This window comes from Salvelinus alpinus, chromosome 2 (assembly GCF_045679555.1).
Source record: "Salvelinus alpinus chromosome 2, SLU_Salpinus.1, whole genome shotgun sequence".
NCBI classification, from domain to species: Eukaryota; Metazoa; Chordata; class Actinopteri; order Salmoniformes; family Salmonidae; genus Salvelinus; species Salvelinus alpinus.
The window spans coordinates 65,316,136-65,337,916 of record NC_092087.1 but is presented as its reverse complement, the minus strand read 5'-3'; the positions used below and the strand labels follow the sequence as shown (position 1 = coordinate 65,337,916).

General features: G+C 43.9%; 2 protein-coding genes across 3 annotated transcripts in view; both read left to right on the top strand.

Annotated features, from left to right (window-relative positions):
* The first annotated feature begins 1,159 nt into the window (after nt 1–1,159).
* On the top strand, nt 1,160–15,202 carry LOC139566920 (heme-binding protein 1-like). 2 transcript variants are annotated; one of them, XM_071388306.1, is made up of 6 exons: nt 1,160–1,275; nt 7,057–7,242; nt 7,711–7,802; nt 8,222–8,363; nt 8,677–8,860; nt 12,949–15,202. In XM_071388306.1, the coding sequence occupies exons 2-6, from the start codon at nt 7,083–7,085 to the stop codon at nt 13,121–13,123; spliced, it is 753 nt and encodes a 250-aa protein (XP_071244407.1). In that variant the 5' UTR covers nt 1,160–1,275; nt 7,057–7,082; the 3' UTR covers nt 13,124–15,202. The 2 variants fall into 2 exon arrangements, with proteins under 2 accessions (XP_071244407.1, XP_071244397.1); XM_071388296.1 differs by having other exon boundaries at nt 7,687–7,802; nt 12,949–13,271.
* A 2,070-nt stretch (nt 15,203–17,272) lies between these two features.
* The window catches only part of LOC139544019 (inactive tyrosine-protein kinase 7-like), a 42,405-nt gene continuing 37,896 nt past the window's right edge, over nt 17,273–21,781 (top strand). Inside the window, exon 1 of the mRNA XM_071350686.1 lies at nt 17,273–17,715. Coding sequence (XP_071206787.1) covers nt 17,592–17,715 — 124 coding nt within the window. The 5' untranslated portion in view covers nt 17,273–17,591. The remainder of the gene's footprint in view (nt 17,716–21,781) is intronic.

The following is a 21,781-nucleotide window of genomic DNA, read 5'->3' as shown; positions in this document are numbered from 1 at the left end:
ATGCCAATTGCAAGCTCCCTCATCTTGAGACATCTGTGGCATTGTGTTGTGACAAAACTGTACATGTTAGTGGCCTTTTATTGTCCCCAGCACAAGGTGCACCTGTGTAATGATCATGCTGTTTATTCAGCTTCTTCATATGCCACACCTGTCAGGTGGAAGGATTATCTATGCAAAGGAGAAATGCTCACTAACAGGGATGTAAACTAATTTATGCAAAAAATCTGAGCTAAATAAGGTTTCTGTGCTTATGAAAAATTTCGGGGATCTTTTATTTCAGCTCATGAAACATGGGACCAGCACTTTACATGTTGAGTTTATGTTTTTCTCTAGTGTCATTTTTTTTGTAAAAAAAAAAAGATATACTAAAAAAACTACAATAAAATAAAACTATCTGCCTTTATGACAAAAATGATCCTATTTCCACTTTGTAGTCAATTTTGACACTAGAATAAATGTCTTTGACTCATATCGAAGCCACATAGGCCATTTTAAAAGGGATTAGTTGTATTTTAGGGGCAGTCATTCTTTAAATAAATACACCTTTTAACAAAATACAATATGTAATTGGAATTACTCAATTTAGAGTCTGCAAAATTGAAATTGGTCTCTTGTGCTGGGCAGTGGGTTTAATACAGTGTGCTGCTGACTCCACCCACTCCATTCATTGCAATGCAATACACTGTATATGAATTACATACTGTATGGGTTTATAGATAAAAAAACGATTGTATATGCTGAGGTAAAAGTGGGTTGGGAATACTCAGTAGGGTCTGTAGGTGGAGTATAAAGTGCTGCTGGGTATTTAGACTTCAGTCCCCCATGAAATAACACCATATATAGATTCTACAGACCCTACTCTACTGAGTATTACCAATTTCACTTTGGACTCAGCACATAGAATAGTTTTTTCTCTACAGCCCAATGTGAACATACCGATCTGAACATCGTATTTTTTGATAGTGGTCTTACAAAATGTTTTTAGAAGCGTATTTGTAATTGTTCCCATAAAGTGCTTTTTGCATTTGCTTTTAAGCACAATAAAAAGGGGACATTGATTAAAATGTAATACTGTATCTTTTGAATTAGTTATCCACATTTCAATGTTTTGAAATGCGTGCTTTTATTTAGAAAAAATCATCATTAGCATACAAAGTGACGTCATCATTTGTGCTGCTGGCAGAATACTAGTGCGGTATTGCACTTTTATCTCCTGTTTTGATTGTAGGTCAGAAGAAGTAGTGCTCAACTACAATCCTGTACTTTGTTGACCAGGTAAGAACGCCGACTTTATCACTAAATGTTACATTCGGGTAAATGTTTTGGTCTAAACTAGTGTTCAGGGAAGCATAACAAATTAATAGGTAAATTGCCCAAATGTGCACAGAACCTACACAATTAATAACCGATTGTGGTTTAACCAATATAAATGATTGTAAAAAAATAAAATGATGAGCTGTCTATCCTAAAGCCTATTAGATTTATGGCATATCCGTTCTTGCAACCCCAGTGACATTTTTGCTGCGTTTTTGGGTGTGCTGGTTCCCTAGGGTTGACCTACTTTTGCTGTAATGCAGTGCAGTCAGTGTGCTTGTTCGACATTGCAGGCGACTGCCGACTGACTGATCTACAAATTACCTTGCATCATAAATAACTACTCATTACTATTTGTAGTTCAGCCAGTGTCACCATTTACGCACAATGCATCATGGATTTGACGCTCTCGAACACGGGGAGTGAGTTCACAGCCCATTTAATTGTTCGCCAGCGATGATTAATCGGATGTTGTAGTAAAATCTTTAATGAAGTCTGTGCTGCTGTGCACTCCTTTTAGTGGATTTGTTAGCGCGCGTGTTTGTGTTGAGTAATGTGCAACCCACCTGCCGCAGTAAAGAGTTTTTTTTATTTTTTATTATGTGGGGTAAAAGCCGATTTATGGTCAATCTGGCATCTGTAGCAGCAGTATAGCGTTTACTGAGATGCGACCTCTGTTGAAGTCAAAGCATTCATACTTGCGCTTTGGGGAGCTGTCGTACGCATCCAATAAATTGGTCTGCACCGCACCACTCGTAGTGATAGCTTTTCAGCTAATTACGAACAACTGGCCAAACGAAATGACAAGACCTTACATCTTCTGAGATGTTGGAGTAGGAGCTCAGACAATTCTATCATTAAGTAAAAATGCTGCACCGTTTTCCACCTGCATCTCCCCATCGCCATCCAGCAAAATTGGGCTACATTTAGGCTATTGTTTATTTCACATAATGTTCAGGTAAACATCAAAGTATAATGCTTGTATGGATGTCAACCCCAATACATGTTCATGTCCTCAATCAACTGCCTTGAAGTTAAAAGCGACTGAATACCACCACTGATTTCTGAATGCTAGCTTTGCTACCAGCTTATACGAACGGGAGCATAGCAGCACTTCTTCTAAACCTGAAAAGGGACAACTTCTAAATGTTATTCAGCGAAAACAGCCAAGTATATCCACATCTGATTTTAGTAACCACATTTCGGGCATGTTACAATACATCAATCATGACCGATTTGGCACATCAACTTTGTTTGATCAGATTTGTTGAATGTGTACAAATCCATCTGTCCCCATTACCTCCCTGATCTCCTTCCAGGAGTTCAAACTCCTTTTTGTATCATAAATATGTATTTATTTTGTGAACTTGTTCTGATAGACTTTCATCAACGTTCTCCGTGTTTGTGTTTTATACAGGATATGCCGCCCCCACCTATAGTCAACCAATCATGTCAATGCGGAGCTATACACAGCCCTCGGCATTGTTAGCTCAATTTGGCCTCCGCAGGCCTCCAGAGGCTCCACAATTGCGTCACACCCTTGAAAAGGAGCCTCGGAACAACATTTCCAGATGAAGCAATAATCAGCTTTTCAAATCGAAATGTATTTTTGTCACATGCGCCATGTACAAAGGTGTAGTAGACCTTACTGTGAAATGCTTACAAGCCCTTAACTCTATTTCTTGAACTGCATTGTTGGTTAAGAAAATATTTACTAAATAAACTAAAGTAAAACATTTAAATAAAAGTAACACAATATTTAACCTAACCTTTATTTAACTAGGCAAGTCAGTTAATAATAATTTCTTATTTACATTGACAGCCAATCGGGGAACAGTGGGTTAACTGCCTTGTTCAGGGGCAGAACGACAGATTTTTACATTGTCAGCTCAGGGATTCGATCCAGCAACCTTTCGGTTACTGGCCCAATGCTCTAACCATTAGGCTACCTGCCACCCCAACAAGGGGTGCAGGTACCGAGTCAATGTACAGGTTAGTCTAGGTAATTTGTACATGTAGGTAGGGATAAAGTGACTATGCATAGATAATGAACAGCGAGTAGCAGCAGTGTAAAAACAAAGGGCAGGGGGGTCAATGTAAATAGTCCGGGTGGACATTTGATGAATTGTTCAGCAGTCTTATGGCTTGGTGGATCCCTTTTGGACCTAGACTTGGCCCTTCGGTACTGCTTGCCGTGTGGTAGCAGAGAGAACAGTCTATGAATTGGGTGACTGGAGTCTTTGACCATTTTTTGGGCCTTCCTCTGACACTGCCTAGTATATAGGTCCTGGATGGCAGGAAGCTTGACCCCAGTGATATACTGGGCCATACGCACTACCCTCTGTAGCGCCTTACGGTCGGATGCCGAACAGTTGCCATACCAGGTGGTGATGCAACCGGTCAGGATGCTCTCGATAGTGCAGCTGTAGAACTTTTTGAGGATCTGGGGATCCATGACAAATCTTTTTAATCTCCTGAGGGGGGAAATGTGTTGTCGTGCCCTCTTCACAACTGTCTTCATGTGTTTGGACCATGATGAGGAACATGATACTCTCGACCTGCTCCACTACAGGCTGTCGATGTGAATGGGGGCGTGTCCGGGCCTCCTTTTCCTGTAGTCCATGATCAGCTCCTTTGTCTTGCTCAAGTTGCAGGAGAGGTTGTTGACCTGGCACTACACTGTCTGACCTCCTCCCTATAAGCTGCCTCATCGTTGTCGGTGATCAGGCTTACCACTGTTGTCAGCAAACTTAATGATGCTGTTGCAGTCGTGCTTGGCCACGCAGTCGTGGGTGAACAGGGAGTACAGGAGGGGACTAAGCACTCAACCATGAGGTGCCCCCGTGTTGAGGATCAGCTTGGCAGATGTGTTGTTGCCTACCCTGACTACCTGGGGGCGGCCCGTCAGGAAGTTCAGGGTCCAGTTGCAGAGGGAGGTGTTTAGTCCCAGGGTCCTTAGCTTAGTGATGACTTCCGGGATTATGGTGTTGATGTGAGCCATGACCAGCCTTTCAAAGCACTTCATGGCTCCCGACGTGAGTGCTATGGGGCGGTAGTCATTTAGGCAGGTTACCTTAGTGTTCTTGGGCACAGGGACTATGGTGGTCTGCTTGAAACATGTAGGTATTACAGACTCAGACAGGAAGATGTTAAAAATGTCAGTGAAGACACTTGCCAGTTGGTTCGCGCATGCTTTGAGTACACATCCTGGTAATCCGTCTGGCCCCGCGGCCTTCTAAATGTTGACCTGTTTAAAGGTCCTGCTCACATCCGCTACGGAGAGCAGGATCACACAGTCGTACGGAACAGCTGGTGCTGTCATGCATGCTTCAGTGTTGGTTGCCTCGACGCGACCATAAAAGGAATTTAGCCCATCTGGTAGGCTCGCGTCACTGGGCAGCTTGCCGCTGTGTTTCCCTTTGTAGTCCGTAATAGTTTGCAAGCCCTGCCACATCTGACGAGCATCGGAGCCGGTGTAGTAGGATTCAGTCTTAGTCCTGTATTGACCTGTTTGATGGTTCGTCAGAGGGCAGAGCGGGATGTTTTATAAGCGTCCGGGTTAGTGTCCCGCTCCTTGAAAGCGGCAGCCCTAGGCTTTAGCTCGGTGCGGATGTTGCCTGTAATCCATGGCTTCTGTTTGGGATATGTACATACTGTCACTGTGGGGACATCATCAATAGACTTATTGATGAAGCCGGTAACTAAGGTGGTATAATTCCCAATGCCGTTGAATGAATCCCAGAACATATTCCAGTCTGTGCTCGCAAAACAGTCCCAAAACAGTCCTGTAGCGTGTGCAATAGAAATTAATTTGTGCTGTTTCTTTACTGTACATTTTCAAACCTGTGTCCTCATGATGGCACAACAGTATCCCGACGGTGTAGGCTACTGTGTTTAGTTAAGTTTGTTACAAAAGCCATGTAAAGGTTGCCCTATCAGCTGACAGGTAAAATGCTTTATTACTTCTTATAAGCATGTATGAGCTTTTTTTTATGACTTATATGGTGTATAAGATTAGTTCATAGCCATAGAATTATAGGATTTCTTTGACTGCAGCTGACACTTTCTGAATGAACCACCTTGATTTGGAGCCCTCACTTTAAATGTAAAAGACCTATTATGCGGCAACAAATGTTATGGAACAATAAATGTATACCCTTTGATCTGATATAATCTGTAATTGGCCATTTGTAATAAAACCCACATTTGTCTACCATATGGTGGCCTTTCTGGTCATTTGCGGAGATAGGATAAGCCTCCTACCACAGGCACCAATCCCCCTTAAGCTTCTTTGAAAAGGTCTGACATGCAGGTTAGATATGATCCAGTGAATAGTGACGTCTGTGTGAAAACAGCTTCATGTACCTACATGGTATTACATCAGCCTGTCCATGATACTGTACAGATCATAATATGTCCTGTGTATGTAACAGTATAACTTTAAACCGTCCCCTCGCCCCGACACGGGCGCGAACCAGGGACCCTCTGCACACATCAACAACTGACACCCACGAAGCGTCGTTACCCATCGCTCCACAAAAGCCGCGGCCCTTGCAGAGCAAGGGGCAACACTACATATTGGTTTCAGAGCAAGTGACGTAACTGATTGAAATGCTACTAGCGCGTACCCGCTAACTAGCTAGCCATTTCACATCCTTTACACTCACCCCCCTTTCAACCTCCTCCTTTTCCGCAGCAACCAGTGATCCGGGTCAACAGCATCAATGTAACAGTATAACTTTAAACCGTCCCCTCGCCCCGACACGGGCGCGAACCAGGGACCCTCTGCACACATCAACAACTGACACCCACGAAGCGTCGTTACCCATCGCTCCACGCAGAGCAAGGGGCAACCCTACTTAAGTCTCAGAGCAAGTGACGTAACTGATTGAAATGCTAGTAGCGCGTACCCGCTAACTAGCTAGCCATTTCACATCCGTTACACTCACCCCCCTTTCAACCTCCTCCTTTTCCGCAGCAACCAGTGATCCGGGTCAACAGCATCAATGTAACAGTATAACTTTAAACCGTCCCCTCGCCCCGACACGGGCGCGAACCAGGGACCCTCTGCACACATCAACAACTGACACCCACGAAGCGTCGTTACCCATCGCTCCACAAAAGCCGCGGCCCTTGCAGAGCAAGGGGCAACACTACATATTGGTTTCAGAGCAAGTGACGTAACTGATTGAAATGCTACTAGCGCGTACCCGCTAACTAGCTAGCCATTTCACATCCGTTACATGTAGCCTACATTCAACAAGTGAATAAATGACTGAAAAATGTAAAGTGTTTTATTTTCTACTGGTAATAGTATGGTAGCATATTATTTGATGGTACTGTTTTTACATGGTTTATAATGGGACATTTTAACAATAGCTATTTTTGGTACTTATTAAAAATAATTGGTTATTACAGTGTAATATACATTGTTACAGTTTGACCATGTCTTTTTATTTCATGTATGTATGGGATTTTCTGATTTCTATTGAACAAATAGTGAATGAGGGTGACAGTGGGGAAAGTCGGAGAGAGGTTGTGTCAAAGGGCAGTAGGCCCGACTCAAACCAATGCCGACACTGTAGACGTGTGGCGGAGGCTTCAGCATTAACACTAGACCAGCCAGGCCACAACCAAGTAATTTCTTAGTAGGCCTAAGTACCCAGGTAAACTGGAAATGGACATTAACAATGGCCCTGTTCTAGGAAAGTAACATTTGTCTTCTTGGTCTTGTATTTGCAGATCTACCTGGCCTGTGGACAAAAACAATGGCGCTAATCTCCCTCGAGGATCTTGATGGATTGGAGGATGAAGAGCTGGACAATGATATCACTGACAACCCTGAGCCAATGGAAGATGACGAACAGCAGAGGCTGTACACCCATTGGCAGGCGATCGCCAGCACACACCAGGTGTCCGTCCCCCGAGGTAAGCGAGATAGGCGGTGGAGTAAAATAGTCCCATTCGAGGTAGTTGCTTGGCAGCAGTGTATTTGGAGACAATCAGTCTGAGAAATCAAACTCTTTTCAACAGGACATGGTTTCTTCCAACAGTTTAAATGAAATCTCAGATTCTAGTTGCTACAGCTTGTCTGCAATACAGCAGTATGACTTGATTGTTATAGTGTGTGTATTGAAGTCTCTATCGTGGCTTACTCAAATGGGTATCAGTTCGGGGTCTAGTGAGAAGCTTATAGCTATTAGAGCATGCCCACTTTCCTAGAGACTTGAATACTTGACATTGGCACTGGGTTCCTTTTATGAAGCATAAGCCAATGACGAATTTCCCCCACTTCACTTGGTTCCGGTGAGGTTTTTGCCAGTGAGGTTTGCTCTCACACTGCTCTCTGTCATCTTTTTAAAAAAAATGAAGAGGCCCCCTGTGTTGTTTTGATAGAAATGACAGGACCAATTCAAGAGCTGACGCAGCGGAACCAAGCCCAAGAGAGAGAGCAGGTCCCCTTTTCCTCCATCTCTCAGCATGAAAAGGTAAAGTATGTCTCCCTTCCACTTGTTACCAATCTTAGGTCAGGATGACAGTGGCAGATATTTTGGCTGGCTGTTCCATTTTCTGAGTCATTTGTCCATGTAATGGCAGCAAGTGAATGAAAGTCTGTAGTAAAATCTAAATGAAGCCATTTTCTTGTCGTTCTTTTGAGTGTTTGAATAATAATTAAATAAATCATGAAAGCTGTGTGTATGTACACACGGATTTGTGTAAATGCCCTAGTGCAATGTGGTGTGTGAAATCTGTGTATGTGTGTTGCCTTATGACCAGCCATGCGTTTGCTTGAGTACAATTTATGTTGTGTGTGTTTCAGCTTGAGAATCCATGCCATTGCTTGAGTGCTAAGTGAAGTGGAAGATCTCTTATATTCCCTGGATAACGAAGTGTGTGTTTTCTGTAGCTGGGCGAGGTGCTGTTTGAGGAGAGGGTGTACCCTGCAGGGAAGTGGGCGTGCATCACTAAAGGGGAGAAGCTGTACGAGCAGAGCATCTCCATGGGCTTTATGAAACTCATGAAATTCATCTGCAAGGAAAACTCTGTCGGTAAGGCCTTAGTGTTCATGTTACTGTGTAATTATTGACGTAAGTATAGTGCAACATCTATTGTAATCACTCATTGTTTCAACTATATTGTAATCACTCATTGTTCCACCCTACTTACAGCAGTAACCCTAACCCTTATCATAACCCTAAGTACAGTGTAGACACAATTTATTGATTTGGGGCTTCCACTCTATTGTATATTAATTAGTCATTATTACACTGTACTTACATAAGTAATCCTTACCATAGCCCTAAGTATAGTAAGAACAGTGTAACAATGAGTAATTATAATAGCACACTCTCGTATCAACAGGACGCTATTTGGGAATGACTGTACCCATTGTGAACAGTATCCAAATGCTGGAGGACGGCAATGGCTTTCAGAAGGACATCTTGACGGCATACTACCTGCCTGCTGAGTTCCAGGCCAACCCGCCCCAGCCAACTGACCCAGACATCACCATACTCCAAAGGGAGGCTTTACGAGTCATCACTATGTAAGGATACTCCCACCTCTGGCTGACTTCGGTACTCAAGCCCCAGGCTTGATTTGAGGCCTATTCTACTTCGCCTGTGGTTTTGAGACCTGTTCTGACCTATTTACATCTCTACATGTAAAAATAGACAATGGATTTAGACAATGTATAGCCAAAATGGGTGGAAATAATTAGTCAGATTAGTAATAATATCCATGTTTTTTTTTTTACTATATTGTCTGGTTTCCCGGACACGGATTAAATCAAATCAAACTTTATTTGTCACGTTCCTGACCTGTTTTCCCTTGTTTTTGTATTTATTTAGTATGGTCAGGGCGTGAATTGGGTGGGTTGTCGATGTGTGATTTTTATGTTGGGATTTTGTGTGTTCGGCCTGGTATGATTCTCAATCAGAGGCAGCTGTCAATCGTTGTCCCTGATTGAGAATCATACTTAGGCAGCCAGGGTTTCACGTGTGTTTTGTGGGTGTTTGTTCTTGTGTCAGTGTTTCGCCACACGGGACTGTCACGGTAGTTATTTTGTATCGCATATTGTTTTTGTTATATATTAAATCACTATGGAAACTAACCACTCTGCGTATTGGTCCGATCCGTCTCGCCTCTCCTCGTCCGAGGAGGAGGAAGAAAATGACTCGTTACAGAAACACCCATCACCAAAGGACCGCGACAGCAGCAGCAGAGACAGACACAGGACTCCTGGACTTTGGAGGAGATCCTGGATGGCAAGGGACCCTGATCTCAGCCAGGGGAATATCGCCGTCCCAAGGCGGAGTTGGAGGCAGCGAAGGCAGAGAGGCGCTGGTACGAGGAGGCAGCGCGGCGACGCGGTTGGGAGCCCGAGAATCAGACCCAAAAATGTCTTGGGGGGCACACGCGGAGTGTGGCAAAGCCGGGTAGGAGACCTGAGCCAACTCCACGTGCTTACCGTGGAGTGAGAGGGCGTCGTACTGGTCAGACACCGTGTTATGCGGTGGAGCGCACGGTGTCCCCAGTACGCGTGCTTAGCCCAGTGCGGGCTATTCCACCTCGCCGCACTGGTAGGGCTAGGTTGAGCATCGAGCCGGGTGTCATGAAGCCGGCCCAACGCATCTGGTCTCCAGTGCGTCTCCTCGGGCCGGCGTACATGGCACCAGCCTTACAAATGGTGTCCCCGGTTCGCCAGCATAGCCCAGTGCGGGCTATTCCACCTCGCCGCACTGGCAGGGCTACGGGGACCATTCAACCTGGTAAGGTTGGGCATGCTCGGTGCTCAAGAGCGCGTGTACTCCTTCACGGTCCGGTATATCCGGTGCCACCTCCACGTAACAGTCCTCCGGTGGCAGCCCCCCGCACCAGGCTGTCTCTCCGTCTCCTCCCTACAGGTGTACCTGCCTGTCCAGCGCTGTCTGAACTGCCTGCCTGCCCAGCGCTGTCTGAACTGCCTGCCTGCCCAGCGCTGTCTGAACTGCCTGCCTGCCCAGCGCTGTCTGAACTGCCTGCCTGCCCAGCGCTGTCTGAACTGCCTGCCTGCCCAGCGCTGTCTGAATTGCCCGCCTGCCCCGAGCCGTCAGAGCCGCCCGTCTGTCCCGAGCCGTCAGAGCCGCCCGTCTGTCCCGAGCCGTCAGAGCCGCCCGTCTGTCCCGAGCCGCCAGAGCCGCCCGTCTGTCCCGAGCCGCCAGAGCCGCCCGTCTGTCCCGAGCCGCCAGAGCCGCCCGTCTGTCCCGAGCCGCCAGAGCCGCCCGTCTGTCCCGAGCCGCCAGAGCCGCCCGTCTGTCCCGAGCCGCCAGAGCCGCCCGTCTGTCCCGAGCCGCCAGAGCCGCCCGTCTGTCCCGAGCCGCCAGAGCCGCCCGTCTGTCCAGAGCCGCCCGTCTGTCCAGAGCCGCCCGTCTGTCCAGAGCCGCCCGTCTGTCCCGAGCCGCCAGAGCCGCCCGTCTGTCCCGAGCCGCCAGAGCCGCCCGTCTGTCCCGAGCCGCCAGAGCCGCCCGTCTGTCCCGAGCCGCCAGAGCCGCCCGTCTGTCCCGAGCCGCCAGAGCCGCCCGTCTGTCCCGAGCCGCCAGAGCCGCCCGTCTGTCCCGAGCCGCCAGAGCCGCCCGTCTGTCCCGAGCCGCCAGAGCCGTCCGTCTGTCCGGAGCAGCCAGAGCCGTCCGCCGGACAGGAGCAGCCAGAGCCGTCCGCCGGACAGGAGCAGCCAGAGCCGTCCGCCAGACAGGAGCAGCCAGAGCCGTCCGCCAGACAGGAGCAGCCAGAGCCGTCCGCCAGTCATGACCAGCATGAGTCTGTCAGCCAGGAGCTGCCAGAGCCAGCCAGCCAGGAGCTGCCAGAGCCAGCCAGCCAGGAGCTGCCAGCCAGCCAGGAGCTGCCAGCCAGCCAGGAGCTGCCAGCCAGCCAGGAGCTGCCAGAGCCGCCAGCCAGCCAGGAGCTGCCAGAGCCGCCAGCCAGCCAGGATCTGCCAGAGCCGCCAGCCAGCCAGGATCTGCCAGAGCCGCCAGCCAGCCAGGATCTGCCAGAGCCGCCCGCCAGCCAGGATCTGCCAGAACCGCCCGCCAGCCAGGATCTGCCCCTCAGTCCGGTGCTACCCCTTGGTTCAGTGGGGTTGATATGGAGGGTGGTTGTGGTTAGGAGGCCACGGGGGCGATTAAGGAGGCGGGAAAAAACATTGTTTAAGTGGGGTCCACGTCCCGCGCCAGAGCCGCCACCGCGGACAGACGCCCACCCAGACCCTCCCCTAGAGTTTAGGAGGTGCGCCCGGAGTTTGCACCTTAAGGGGGGGGGGGGGGTTCTGTCACGTTCCTGACCTGTTTTCCCTTGTTTTTGTATTTATTTAGTATGGTCAGGGCGTGAGTTGGGTGGGTTGTCGATGTGTGATTTTTATGTTGGGATTTTGTGTGTTCGGCCTGGTATGATTCTCAATCAGAGGCAGCTGTCAATCGTTGTCCCTGATTGAGAATCATACTTAGGCAGCCGGGGTTTCACGTGTGTTTTGTGGGTGTTTGTTCTTGTGTCAGTGTTTCGCCACACGGGACTGTCACGGTAGTTATTTTGTATCGCATAATGTTTTTGTTATATATTAAATCACTATGGAAACTAACCACTCTGCGTATTGGTCCGATCCGTCTCGCCTCTCCTCGTCCGAGGAGGAGGAAGAAAATGACTATCGTTACATTATTAGTCACATGCGCCCAATACAGTTACAGTGAAATGCTTACTTACGAGCCCCTAACCAACAATGCAGTTTAAAAAAATAATATTTTTTATATATAATACGGATAAGAAATAAAAGTAACAAGTAATTAAAGAGCAGCAGTAAAATAACAATAGCGAGACTATATACAGGGGGGTACCGGTACAGAGTCAATGTGCGGGGGCACTGGTTAGTTGAGGTAACATGTACATGTGGGTAGAGTTATTAAAGTGACTATGCATAGATGATAACAGAGAGTAGTAGCGGTGTAAAAGAGGGGAGGGGGGGGGGGGCAATGCAAATAGTCTGGGTAAGCATTTGATTAGGTGTTCAGGAGTCTTATGGCTTGGGGGGGTAGAAGCTGTTTAGAAGCATATTGGACCTAGACTTAGCGCTCCGGTACCGCTTGCCGTGCGGTAGCAGAGAGAACAGTCTGTGACTAGGGTGGCTGGAGTCTGACAATTTTTAGGGCCTTCCTCTAACACCGCCTGGTATAGAGGTCCTGGATGGCAGGGAGCTTGGCCCCGGTGATGTACTGGGCCGTTCGCACTACCCTCTGTAGTACCTTGTGGTCGGAGGGCGAGCAGTTGCCATACCAGGCAGTGATGCAACCAGTCAGGATGGTGTAGCTGTAGAACCTTTTTAAGCCTAGTCCTGAATTAAAAAGCACTTTCAATGGAGTCTACATTGAGCTTTTTTTTTCTTTTCTTTTTTGTCCAGTACTAGGCTTAATCTGTGTGTGGGGAATCAGCCCAAAAAGTATTAATTATGCTAACTTCTATAGATAATGGATACGTACTAGCTAGACTCACACACTACTTTGCATTGGTAAGATGACTGGGTAAAATACTGTAGGTAAAAAATAATCACTTAATAGCAGTAATGCCAGTATTTATTTAAACACGAATAACAAATGCGGTCTTCTGTAGGACATTCTTCGGCACCACCACGGAGGAGACAATCATGCCTCAAATCAACCTGCTGTGGGAGATGCTGGGCCCCAGCGAGGAGATGCATCGCAACTCCTACATGGTGGCCGTCTACGACAACCCTGGGGTGTCCTGCCGCAGAAACGAGCTCTGGTTCATCCGGCGAGACCCCTAAATCTCTTATAACATCCTCCGGTATCATCCCGACACCCCCCTATCCCACCCTTCTGTGCCTCTAGGGTCACGTTCATTGGGCGCTAAATGGAATAAAAGGGACAAATGGGGAAGGACTACCTGGACTTGGTCCAATAAGCAGCACTCATTTTTAGTTTCCGATGCAAAATGTTTAAAAAAACATTTGTTTTTGTTTTTGCGTGCCATAATGAACACAACCCAGATGATTCCTGTAATGGAGATTAGAGTATGGATTAAAATGGGAGGAATGGCTCTTGGGTTGGTTTTAGCTGTAAAGATGACAGGATTACTTTAAAGATGGTATTAGGTATATAGTAGGGATGGAAAATACTTCTTTAACTTTCACTGAGATTGTATGTTTATGCTCCAGAGGAGCACAAGGAAAGACTAACTTCAGTGGCATTTATACCTTATACACAACCAAATATGGTGTTTAAAATACCAGTATATTGTATCTCTGTGAAAAACTGCCTGGGAATTACAAGAGTTAACTCTTATATTTCCGTCACGTTTTATCTTTTTTTTTTTTTACTTGCATTTTATGTAACAAATTAGTGATCTAATCATTGCAAACTAGTGTCACATAAAATGTGTGAAACACGCTGTTTTAGAAATTGACTGAAATTAATTTACATTTGAGATTTTAGTAATTTAGCAGATGCTCTTATCCAGAGCGAGTTACAGTAGTGAGTGCAAACATTTTTATTATTATTTTTTTTTTACAGTCTTGTGGGACTGTAACCTATTACTAAAATGTTGTATTTGCTGTTGACTAGAGTAGGCATCCAGGTTTTAACTTTATTATTAGCCATAGGTAATTCTGACAACTTTATCATTCAAAGTTACTTGCTATGATATGTGGGTGTCCTCTTACTCTTAACTGTCATTGAATTTTTTTTCCTGCTAGTGAATTTTACCCACACTCTGCTGCTTTACCTACATTTCGAGGCTGGTGTAGGGATTTTGGGTATAGGTGTCTGAAAAAGTAAACAACTGTTCTCAAACGACTATCCCCCTTCCCCCAGCCTCAAAATTATAGACAGATCTGTCACTTGTTACCTTCAGTTGCCACTAGGTGTCAACCAAACAGTAACGTTTGTGTAATGTTTTTTTGTCTATTTATTTACTTATTGGTGAATAACGACTATCTCACAAATGAATTGATTGGTTTTGGTGAGGTTAGTTGTAAATGGAGCTGAGACTGTGACCGGGCACTTTAGATTTTGAGGAAGGCTCAAGCTTCAAGGCCGTCAGTGTAAATCAGAATTTGTTCATAACTGACTTGCCTAGTTACATTTTATAATTATTTTATTTTTTGAAGATTCATAACTATAGTTAATGATGGTTGAGGAATGGAAGTTTAATTAAAGTGACTTATGAACATTTGTTCAGCATGGCCAAATGATGTGCTCTTACTGTGCTTGCCTCTTTTTTATATATATGCCTTGCAATGTTCCCAGAATAAGTGAATTAGTTGTATTTGTTTGCATTCTCCAATAATTAGTATGGTATACTTTTGATATGTTAAAATTTCACCCGTCCTCTCTTGTGACCTTGTATTTCTATGCTGTTATCAACTGTTTTCAAAGCATACATTTCAAAATTGCAGTGTGAATTTTAGTGGATTGCTTCAGTTTTTAAAGCTGCGCTATGTAACTTTTTAGGCGACCTGACCAAATTCACATAGAAATGTGAGGAGTTATAGAACTTTCATTCTCATTGAATGCAAGTCTAAGACGTGGTAGGTCTGTTCTATGTGTGTTATTTCTATGCTTCAATTCAATTCAATTTTATTTTATATAGCCCTTCGTACATCAGCTAATATCTCGAAGTGCTGTACAGACACCCAGCCTAAAACCCCAAACAGCTAGTAATGCAGGTGTAGAAGCACGTTCTAAAGTTTTGTTTTTGCCTCTTGGTTTTGTACACCAGCTAAAAATACAATATTTTTGGTTATGGAAAATATATTTCACAGCGGTTTAGATGGTACAATGATTCTGTACACTATACTTGCTTGTTTTGTCTCAAACAGAAATAAAAAAAATTAGCAACCAGGAAATGGCAGAGAGATTTCTGCATAGTGCATCTTTAAACTACTTAAAATTTTCCCAGAGTAAATGAATGGAGATTTGATATACATTTACACATAATGTACAGTGCCTTCAGAAAGTATTCACACTCCTTTTACATTTGACACATTTTGTTGTGTTACAGCCTGAGATATTTTTTCCCTGATCTACGCACAATACTGCATAATGCCAAAGTGGATTTTTATTTTAATTTTTTAATGAAAGGCTGACATTTCTTAAGTATTCAACCCCTTTGTTATGGCAAGCCTAAATAAATTCAGGAGTAAAAATTTGCTTAACAATTCTCATAAGTTGCATGGACTCTGTTTTCAGTAATAGTGGTTAACATAACTTTTGAATGATTACCCTGTTTATGTACCCCACACTTAAGGTCCCTCAATCGAGTAATGAATTTCAAGTACAGATTCAACCACAAAGACCAGGGAGGTTTTCCAATGCCTTGCAAATAAGGGTACCGATTGGTAGATGAGTTTTAAAAAATTACACTGCATATCCCTCTGAGCATGGTGGAGTTATTCATTAGTCACTACAAAGATACAGGCGTTCTTCCTAACTCATTTGCCGGAGAGGAAAGACACCGCTCAGGGATTTAAAACAGTTTAATGGTTGTGATGTGAGAACTGTGGATGGATCTTCAACATTGTAGTTACTCCACAATACTAACCTAAATGACAGAGTGAAAAGAAGGAAGCCTGTACAGAATAAAAAATATTCCAAAACATGCATCTGGTTTGCAACAACACACTTCATACTGCAAAAAATGTGGCAAAGAAATGTACTTTTTGTCCTAAATACAAAGCATTATGTTTGGGGCAAAAACACATCACTGAATACCACTTGTCATATTTTCAAGCATGGTGTTGGCTGCATCATGTTATGGGTATGCTTGTCATCGGCAAGGAGTAGGGAGTTTTTGGGGATAAAAATAAATGGAATAAAGCTAAGCACAGGCAAAATCCTATAGGAAATCTGGTTCAGTCTGCTTTCCAACAGACACTGGGAGATAAATTCACCTTTTAGCAGGACAATAACCTAAATCACAAGCCCAAATCTACACTGGAGTTGCTAACCAAGACAACAGATTGTTTCTGAGTGGCCTAGTTACAGTTTTGACTTAAATCTGAAAAATCTAGGGCAAGACTTGAAAATAGCTGACTAGCAAAGGTCTATAACCAACTTGATAGAGCTTGAAGAACTTTAAAAATAATAATGGGCAAATATTGTACAATGCAGGTGTGCAATGTTCTGAGACTTAAGATATTTGCATTTTAGTTTACATATATGTTTTTGTAAATGTAAAAAAAAATATTTCACTTTGAAATTACATAGTATTTTGTGTAGATCAATGACAAAAAAATTACAATTAAAACAGTTTCAATCCCACTTTGTAACACAACAAAATGTGGGGAAAGTAAAGGGGTGTGAATACTTAAGACACTGTATACAATGACAGCTTTTATAATCTTTGTATTTTTATGTAAAATGCAAATAAAATTAAAACAAAAATGTGTGGCTTGGTGTGAAGGACATGATTGTTTCCACTCAGAATAACTCAAAATATATTTTTTCACATACCTGTCAAATACCATTTGATATATTTGTGGTTATTTGGCTATGTCACAGTGTGTCATATTAGTTTACAGCCTCTGTCCAAAAATCTAAAACTAAAATTACAAAAGTATCCCTTTCTGACAACTACCTTGTCTGCATTACATTTTGTAATAGTCTCTTCATGTATCCTTATCCATATTTACATTTGATATGTATTTGAAATGGTTTAGGATGTAGCCGAAAGATAGCCTTGGCCTTTAATCCAAATAATCAAATATTCAAAACAAGTTGTACGTGCTTAGGCCTACAGAAAAATGTGTACCTGTTATGTTTGCATAGAAAAAGTGCAAAATTGGCACGTTTGACCTAAGGCTACTTTTTTTTTAACCTTTCGTGCCCCCCATCCCCTCACCCCTCCCTCTTTTTTCCAAACACCGGAAGCTTCTCATCCAAAGTGGGAGCTAAGGAGAGAGAGAGAGAGAGAGAGAGGGAGGGAAAGGCTACTTTCATTTAATAGTGTTGAAGGAATGGCATGTAGGCACATTTCTTCTTTGCATTTTCTTGTCATTATTTGAAATAATGGAATAGGTCCTACGTCTTCACATTTACGAATTGCGCGTGCAACAGTCGTATCATCATCGGACGACCACTAGACAAAGCAGTCGTTTATCGTTTCTCTTGTCGGAGTACTTTTAGAGGTCTTGTGAAACGCTGGTAGTTTTCGCGTTGACTGCCCTTGGTTTCGGGCCTCGTGTTCTTGTGCGAATGATTTAACATAGTTGTGGCTTACTTTGTTTGAGTTCTATTATGGAGTTACCGTCCACAGAAAATAAATGTTTCACAGAGAGTAACCTGAACTCGGCGAATAGGCGTAGACAAGGAGTCATGCCGACAATACACACCACTACCCTGTTTCTTATTTTCACCAAAGGTAAGAAGACACAAAGTAGCCACAAGCCCGTCGGGTGTTATAAATGTATCTGTTTTTAATGAACGTGTGCTTATCAGCCGTAGACTACTACATCAATGTAACAAGCAAGCTTTCTTTCAGAAAAATGTTTACGAGAGGACGCTACTGGGGAACCCATCTTGGTTATCAAATAGCCCAAGTTGTAAGTGCCCACTAACAAAGTTGAAACAACAACGTTGTCTTGGCGTTTTAACTTTTAAACCTTTAGTCTACAAAAGGCTAGTTTTATAGTTAACGGCAGTAAACCCGTCGTCACCCCCTCCCTAAAAACTCAATGTTACTGAAAACATAGTCAGTGAAAACCGTGTTACTCATTTGTATTTTTTTGTCCAGTTGGTTAGTTTGCATACTGTCATGACCCTTGTAATATCCCCTTCAGCCTGGGTCTTTAAATTGACAGCATTGCAGGGCACACAAAGAACTGTCTTCCAATGCCACACATGTTAATGCTTCAATTTCCATAATATTTCCATAACAATATGAATTTTACAGTATGTCATTTGAGCTCATAACAGGACCATGACTGAAAACTGTTTTTGGGCATAAGGCAGAATAATGATCTGTATTGGTTGTATGCAACATTCATGTTGGCATGGCCTGGCTTTAGAAGGTTCCATATTGATCAGCTTGATTCAACAGGCTCTTTCATAGAATATGGCCAGACCTGGGCTGAAGAGAGTGGGGGAATTGACTGGCCTACACTGAGTGTGCAAAACATTAAAAACACCTAACTAATATTGAGTTGCACCCCCCTTTTGCCCTCAGAACAGGCTCAATTCATTGGGGCATGGACTCAAGGTGTCGAAAGCGTTCCACAGGGATGCTGGCCCATGATGACTCCAATGCTTCCCACCGTTGTATCAAGTTGGCTGGATGACCTTTGGATGGTGGACCATTCTTGATACACACAGGAAAATGTTGAGTGTGGAAAAACCCAGCAGCATTGCAGTTCTTGAGACAAACCGGTGCAGCTACTACCATGCCCCGTTCAAAGGCACTTTTGTCTTGCCCTTTCACCCTCTGAATGGCACACATACACAATCTGTCTCAAGGCTTAAAAATCCTCCTTTAACTTGTCTCCTTCCCTTCATCTACACGGATTGGAGTTGATTTAACAAGTGACATCAATAAGGGATCATAGCTTTCACCTGGATTCACCTGGTCAGTCTGTCATGGGTAGCACAGGCTGATTGTTAGAGCTTGTCAGGAATGACATGTTCATAGAGATCCTATAACTGAATTGTAGGATCCCTATGCTTTTGCTTTGGTCCTTCTTCCCCAATGTATGACCACTGTATATATTTTTTTCTCTTGTAGGTAAGTGGGAGTGTAGAGGAACAGTCAGAGAATGGATTTGTATCTTTTTGGAGACGTGGAGGAAAAAGTGTGTTGGGGGTTTGTCGTTGGCCTCGGGGTCTCTGGAGGAAATGGCACCACATTTGCATGGAACGCCAAGAGATAAAAGCAGCCTGATGAGACTTCACAGGTAGTTGAGGGGCCTGCTTGATCTTTAGAACTCGAGGGGGACTATCTCCTTCCATTGTTATGGAAATCAGGATTGGTCTGGGAAAAATACTTTAGAAGCATTCACTGTAATTGCAAAGACAGAGGTAGTATCATTTCACTTGACAAGTCCCTTTGCTCTGAATTGGGCTCGCAATCATTTTTTGTTTATTCTAAACTAAGACGACTGAGAAGGATGATTCGCTATAGTATGATTTTGATACTATAATTAAGTGGAAAAAGCCCCCAGTCTTATTGGACTGTTTTAAATGCAACGCTCCATGTATTGTTTGAAATATCAACAGTTTGCCTTCTGGGGCTTCAGAGGAGGAAATAAAAATGTATTCAGATAGTTTTACATCAAAACCATATTGTGAGCCCTTTTCCCCTAACAAGATGGCCCTGTGTCTTGATTAAGACCTACAGTGTATAATGTGAAACATCCTTTGCCTTGAAGTACTGGAATATGGACTGCGTCCAAGGAGGTTTCAGTTAGAGGAGTAGTTCACGTTGATTGCAAATGTAACTTGTCTTATAGATATTTGGAGAGTGGTCTATGTACCTGGAGAGCTGGCGATCTAATATTGGTTTGTTTACCGTGCTATACAGCCAGTGTTAGGCTGCTGACGGTAGTATAGATAATTTTCTTGGTAATATTACCCTTAATGTGAGGTACATTTGTAAGTTGAGTGAACTCTCTCTTAAACCAACAGCGCCCACACAGGACATAGGCGACGCTAAAGCAGGCTGTATCACACAGGACATAGGAGACGCTAAAGCAGGCTGTATCACACAGGACATTGGCGACGCTAAAGCAGGCTATATCACACAGGACATTGGCGACGCTAAAGCAGGCTGTATCACACAGGACATAGCGACGCTAGATCAGGCTACAGTTGAAGTCGGAAGTTTACATACACCTTAGCCAAATACATTTAAACTCAGTTTTTCACAATTCCTGACATTTAATCCAAGTAAAGATTCCATGTTTTAGGTCAGTTAGGATCACCACTTTATTATAAGCATGTGAAATGTCAGAATAATAGAAGAGAGAATGATTTATTTCAGCTTTTATTGCTCGCACACACTTGTTCAGTTCTGCCCACAAGTTTTCTATGAGATTGAGATCAGGGCTTTGTGATGGCCACTCCAATACCTTGCCGTTGTTGTCCTTAGGCCATTTTGCACCAACTTTGGAAGTATGCTTGGGGTCATTGTCCATTTGGAGGACCCTTTTGCGACCAAGCATTAACTTCCTGACGGATGTCTTGAGATGTTGCTTCAATATATCCACATAATTTTCCTTTTTCATGATGCCATCTATTTTGTGAAGTGCACCAGTCCCTCCTGCAGCAAAGCACCTCACAACATGATGCTGCCACCCCCGTGCTTCACGGTTGGGATGGTGTTCTTTTGCTTGCAAGCCTCCCACTTTTTCCTCCAAACATAATGATGGTCATTATGGCCAAACAGTTCTATTTTTGTTTCATCAGACTAGAGGGCATTTCTCCAAAAAGTACGATCTTTGTCCCCATGTGCAGTTGCAAACCGTAGTCGGCTTTTTATGGTGGTTTTGGAACAGTGGCTTCTTCCTTGCTGAGCGGCCGATTATAGGACTCGTTTTTTACTGTGGATATAGATTATTTTGTACCTGTTTCCTTCAGCATCTTCACAAGGTCCTTTGCTGCTGTTCTGGGATTGATTTGCACTTTTCGCACCCAAGTACGTTCATCTCTAGGAGACAGAACGCATCTACTTCCTGAGCGGTATGACTGCTGCGTGGTCCCATGGTGTTTATACTTGCGTACTATTGTTTGTACAGATGAACGTGGTATCTTCAGGCATTTGGAAATTGCTCCCAAGGATGAACCAGACCTGTGGAGGTCTACAATTTTCTTTCTGAGGTATTGGCTGATTTCTTTTTATTTTCCCATGATGTCAAGCAAAGAGGCAATGAGTTTGAAGGTAGGCCTTGAAATACATCCACAGGTAATTGACTCAAATTATGTCAATCAGCCTATCAGAAGCTTCTAAAGCCATTTTCTGGAATTTTCCAAGCTGTTTAATGGCACAGTCAACTCACTGTATGTAAACTTCTGACCCACTGGAATTGTGATACAGTTAATTATAAGTGAAATAATCTGTCTATAAACAACTGTTGGAAAAATTACTTGTGCCCTGCACAATGTAGATGTCCTAACCGACTTGCCAAAACTATAGTTTGTTAACAAGAAATTTGTGGAGTGGTTGAAACACTTAGGTTGGAGTCATTAAAACTCGTTTATGTAAACTTCCAACTTCAACTGTTTATCACACAGGACATAGGCGATGCTGAAGCAGGCTATATCACACAGGACATAGGCGATGCTGAAGCAGGCTATATCACACAGGACATAGGCGATGCTGCAGCAGTCTATATCGCAGAGATGAGGAAGTGATGATGACCAAACAAATACAAAAATAATGATTATTGAGTTTCCTTGGTTTACAATAAGCTCAATCATCACCATTTGCAGCATTGGAA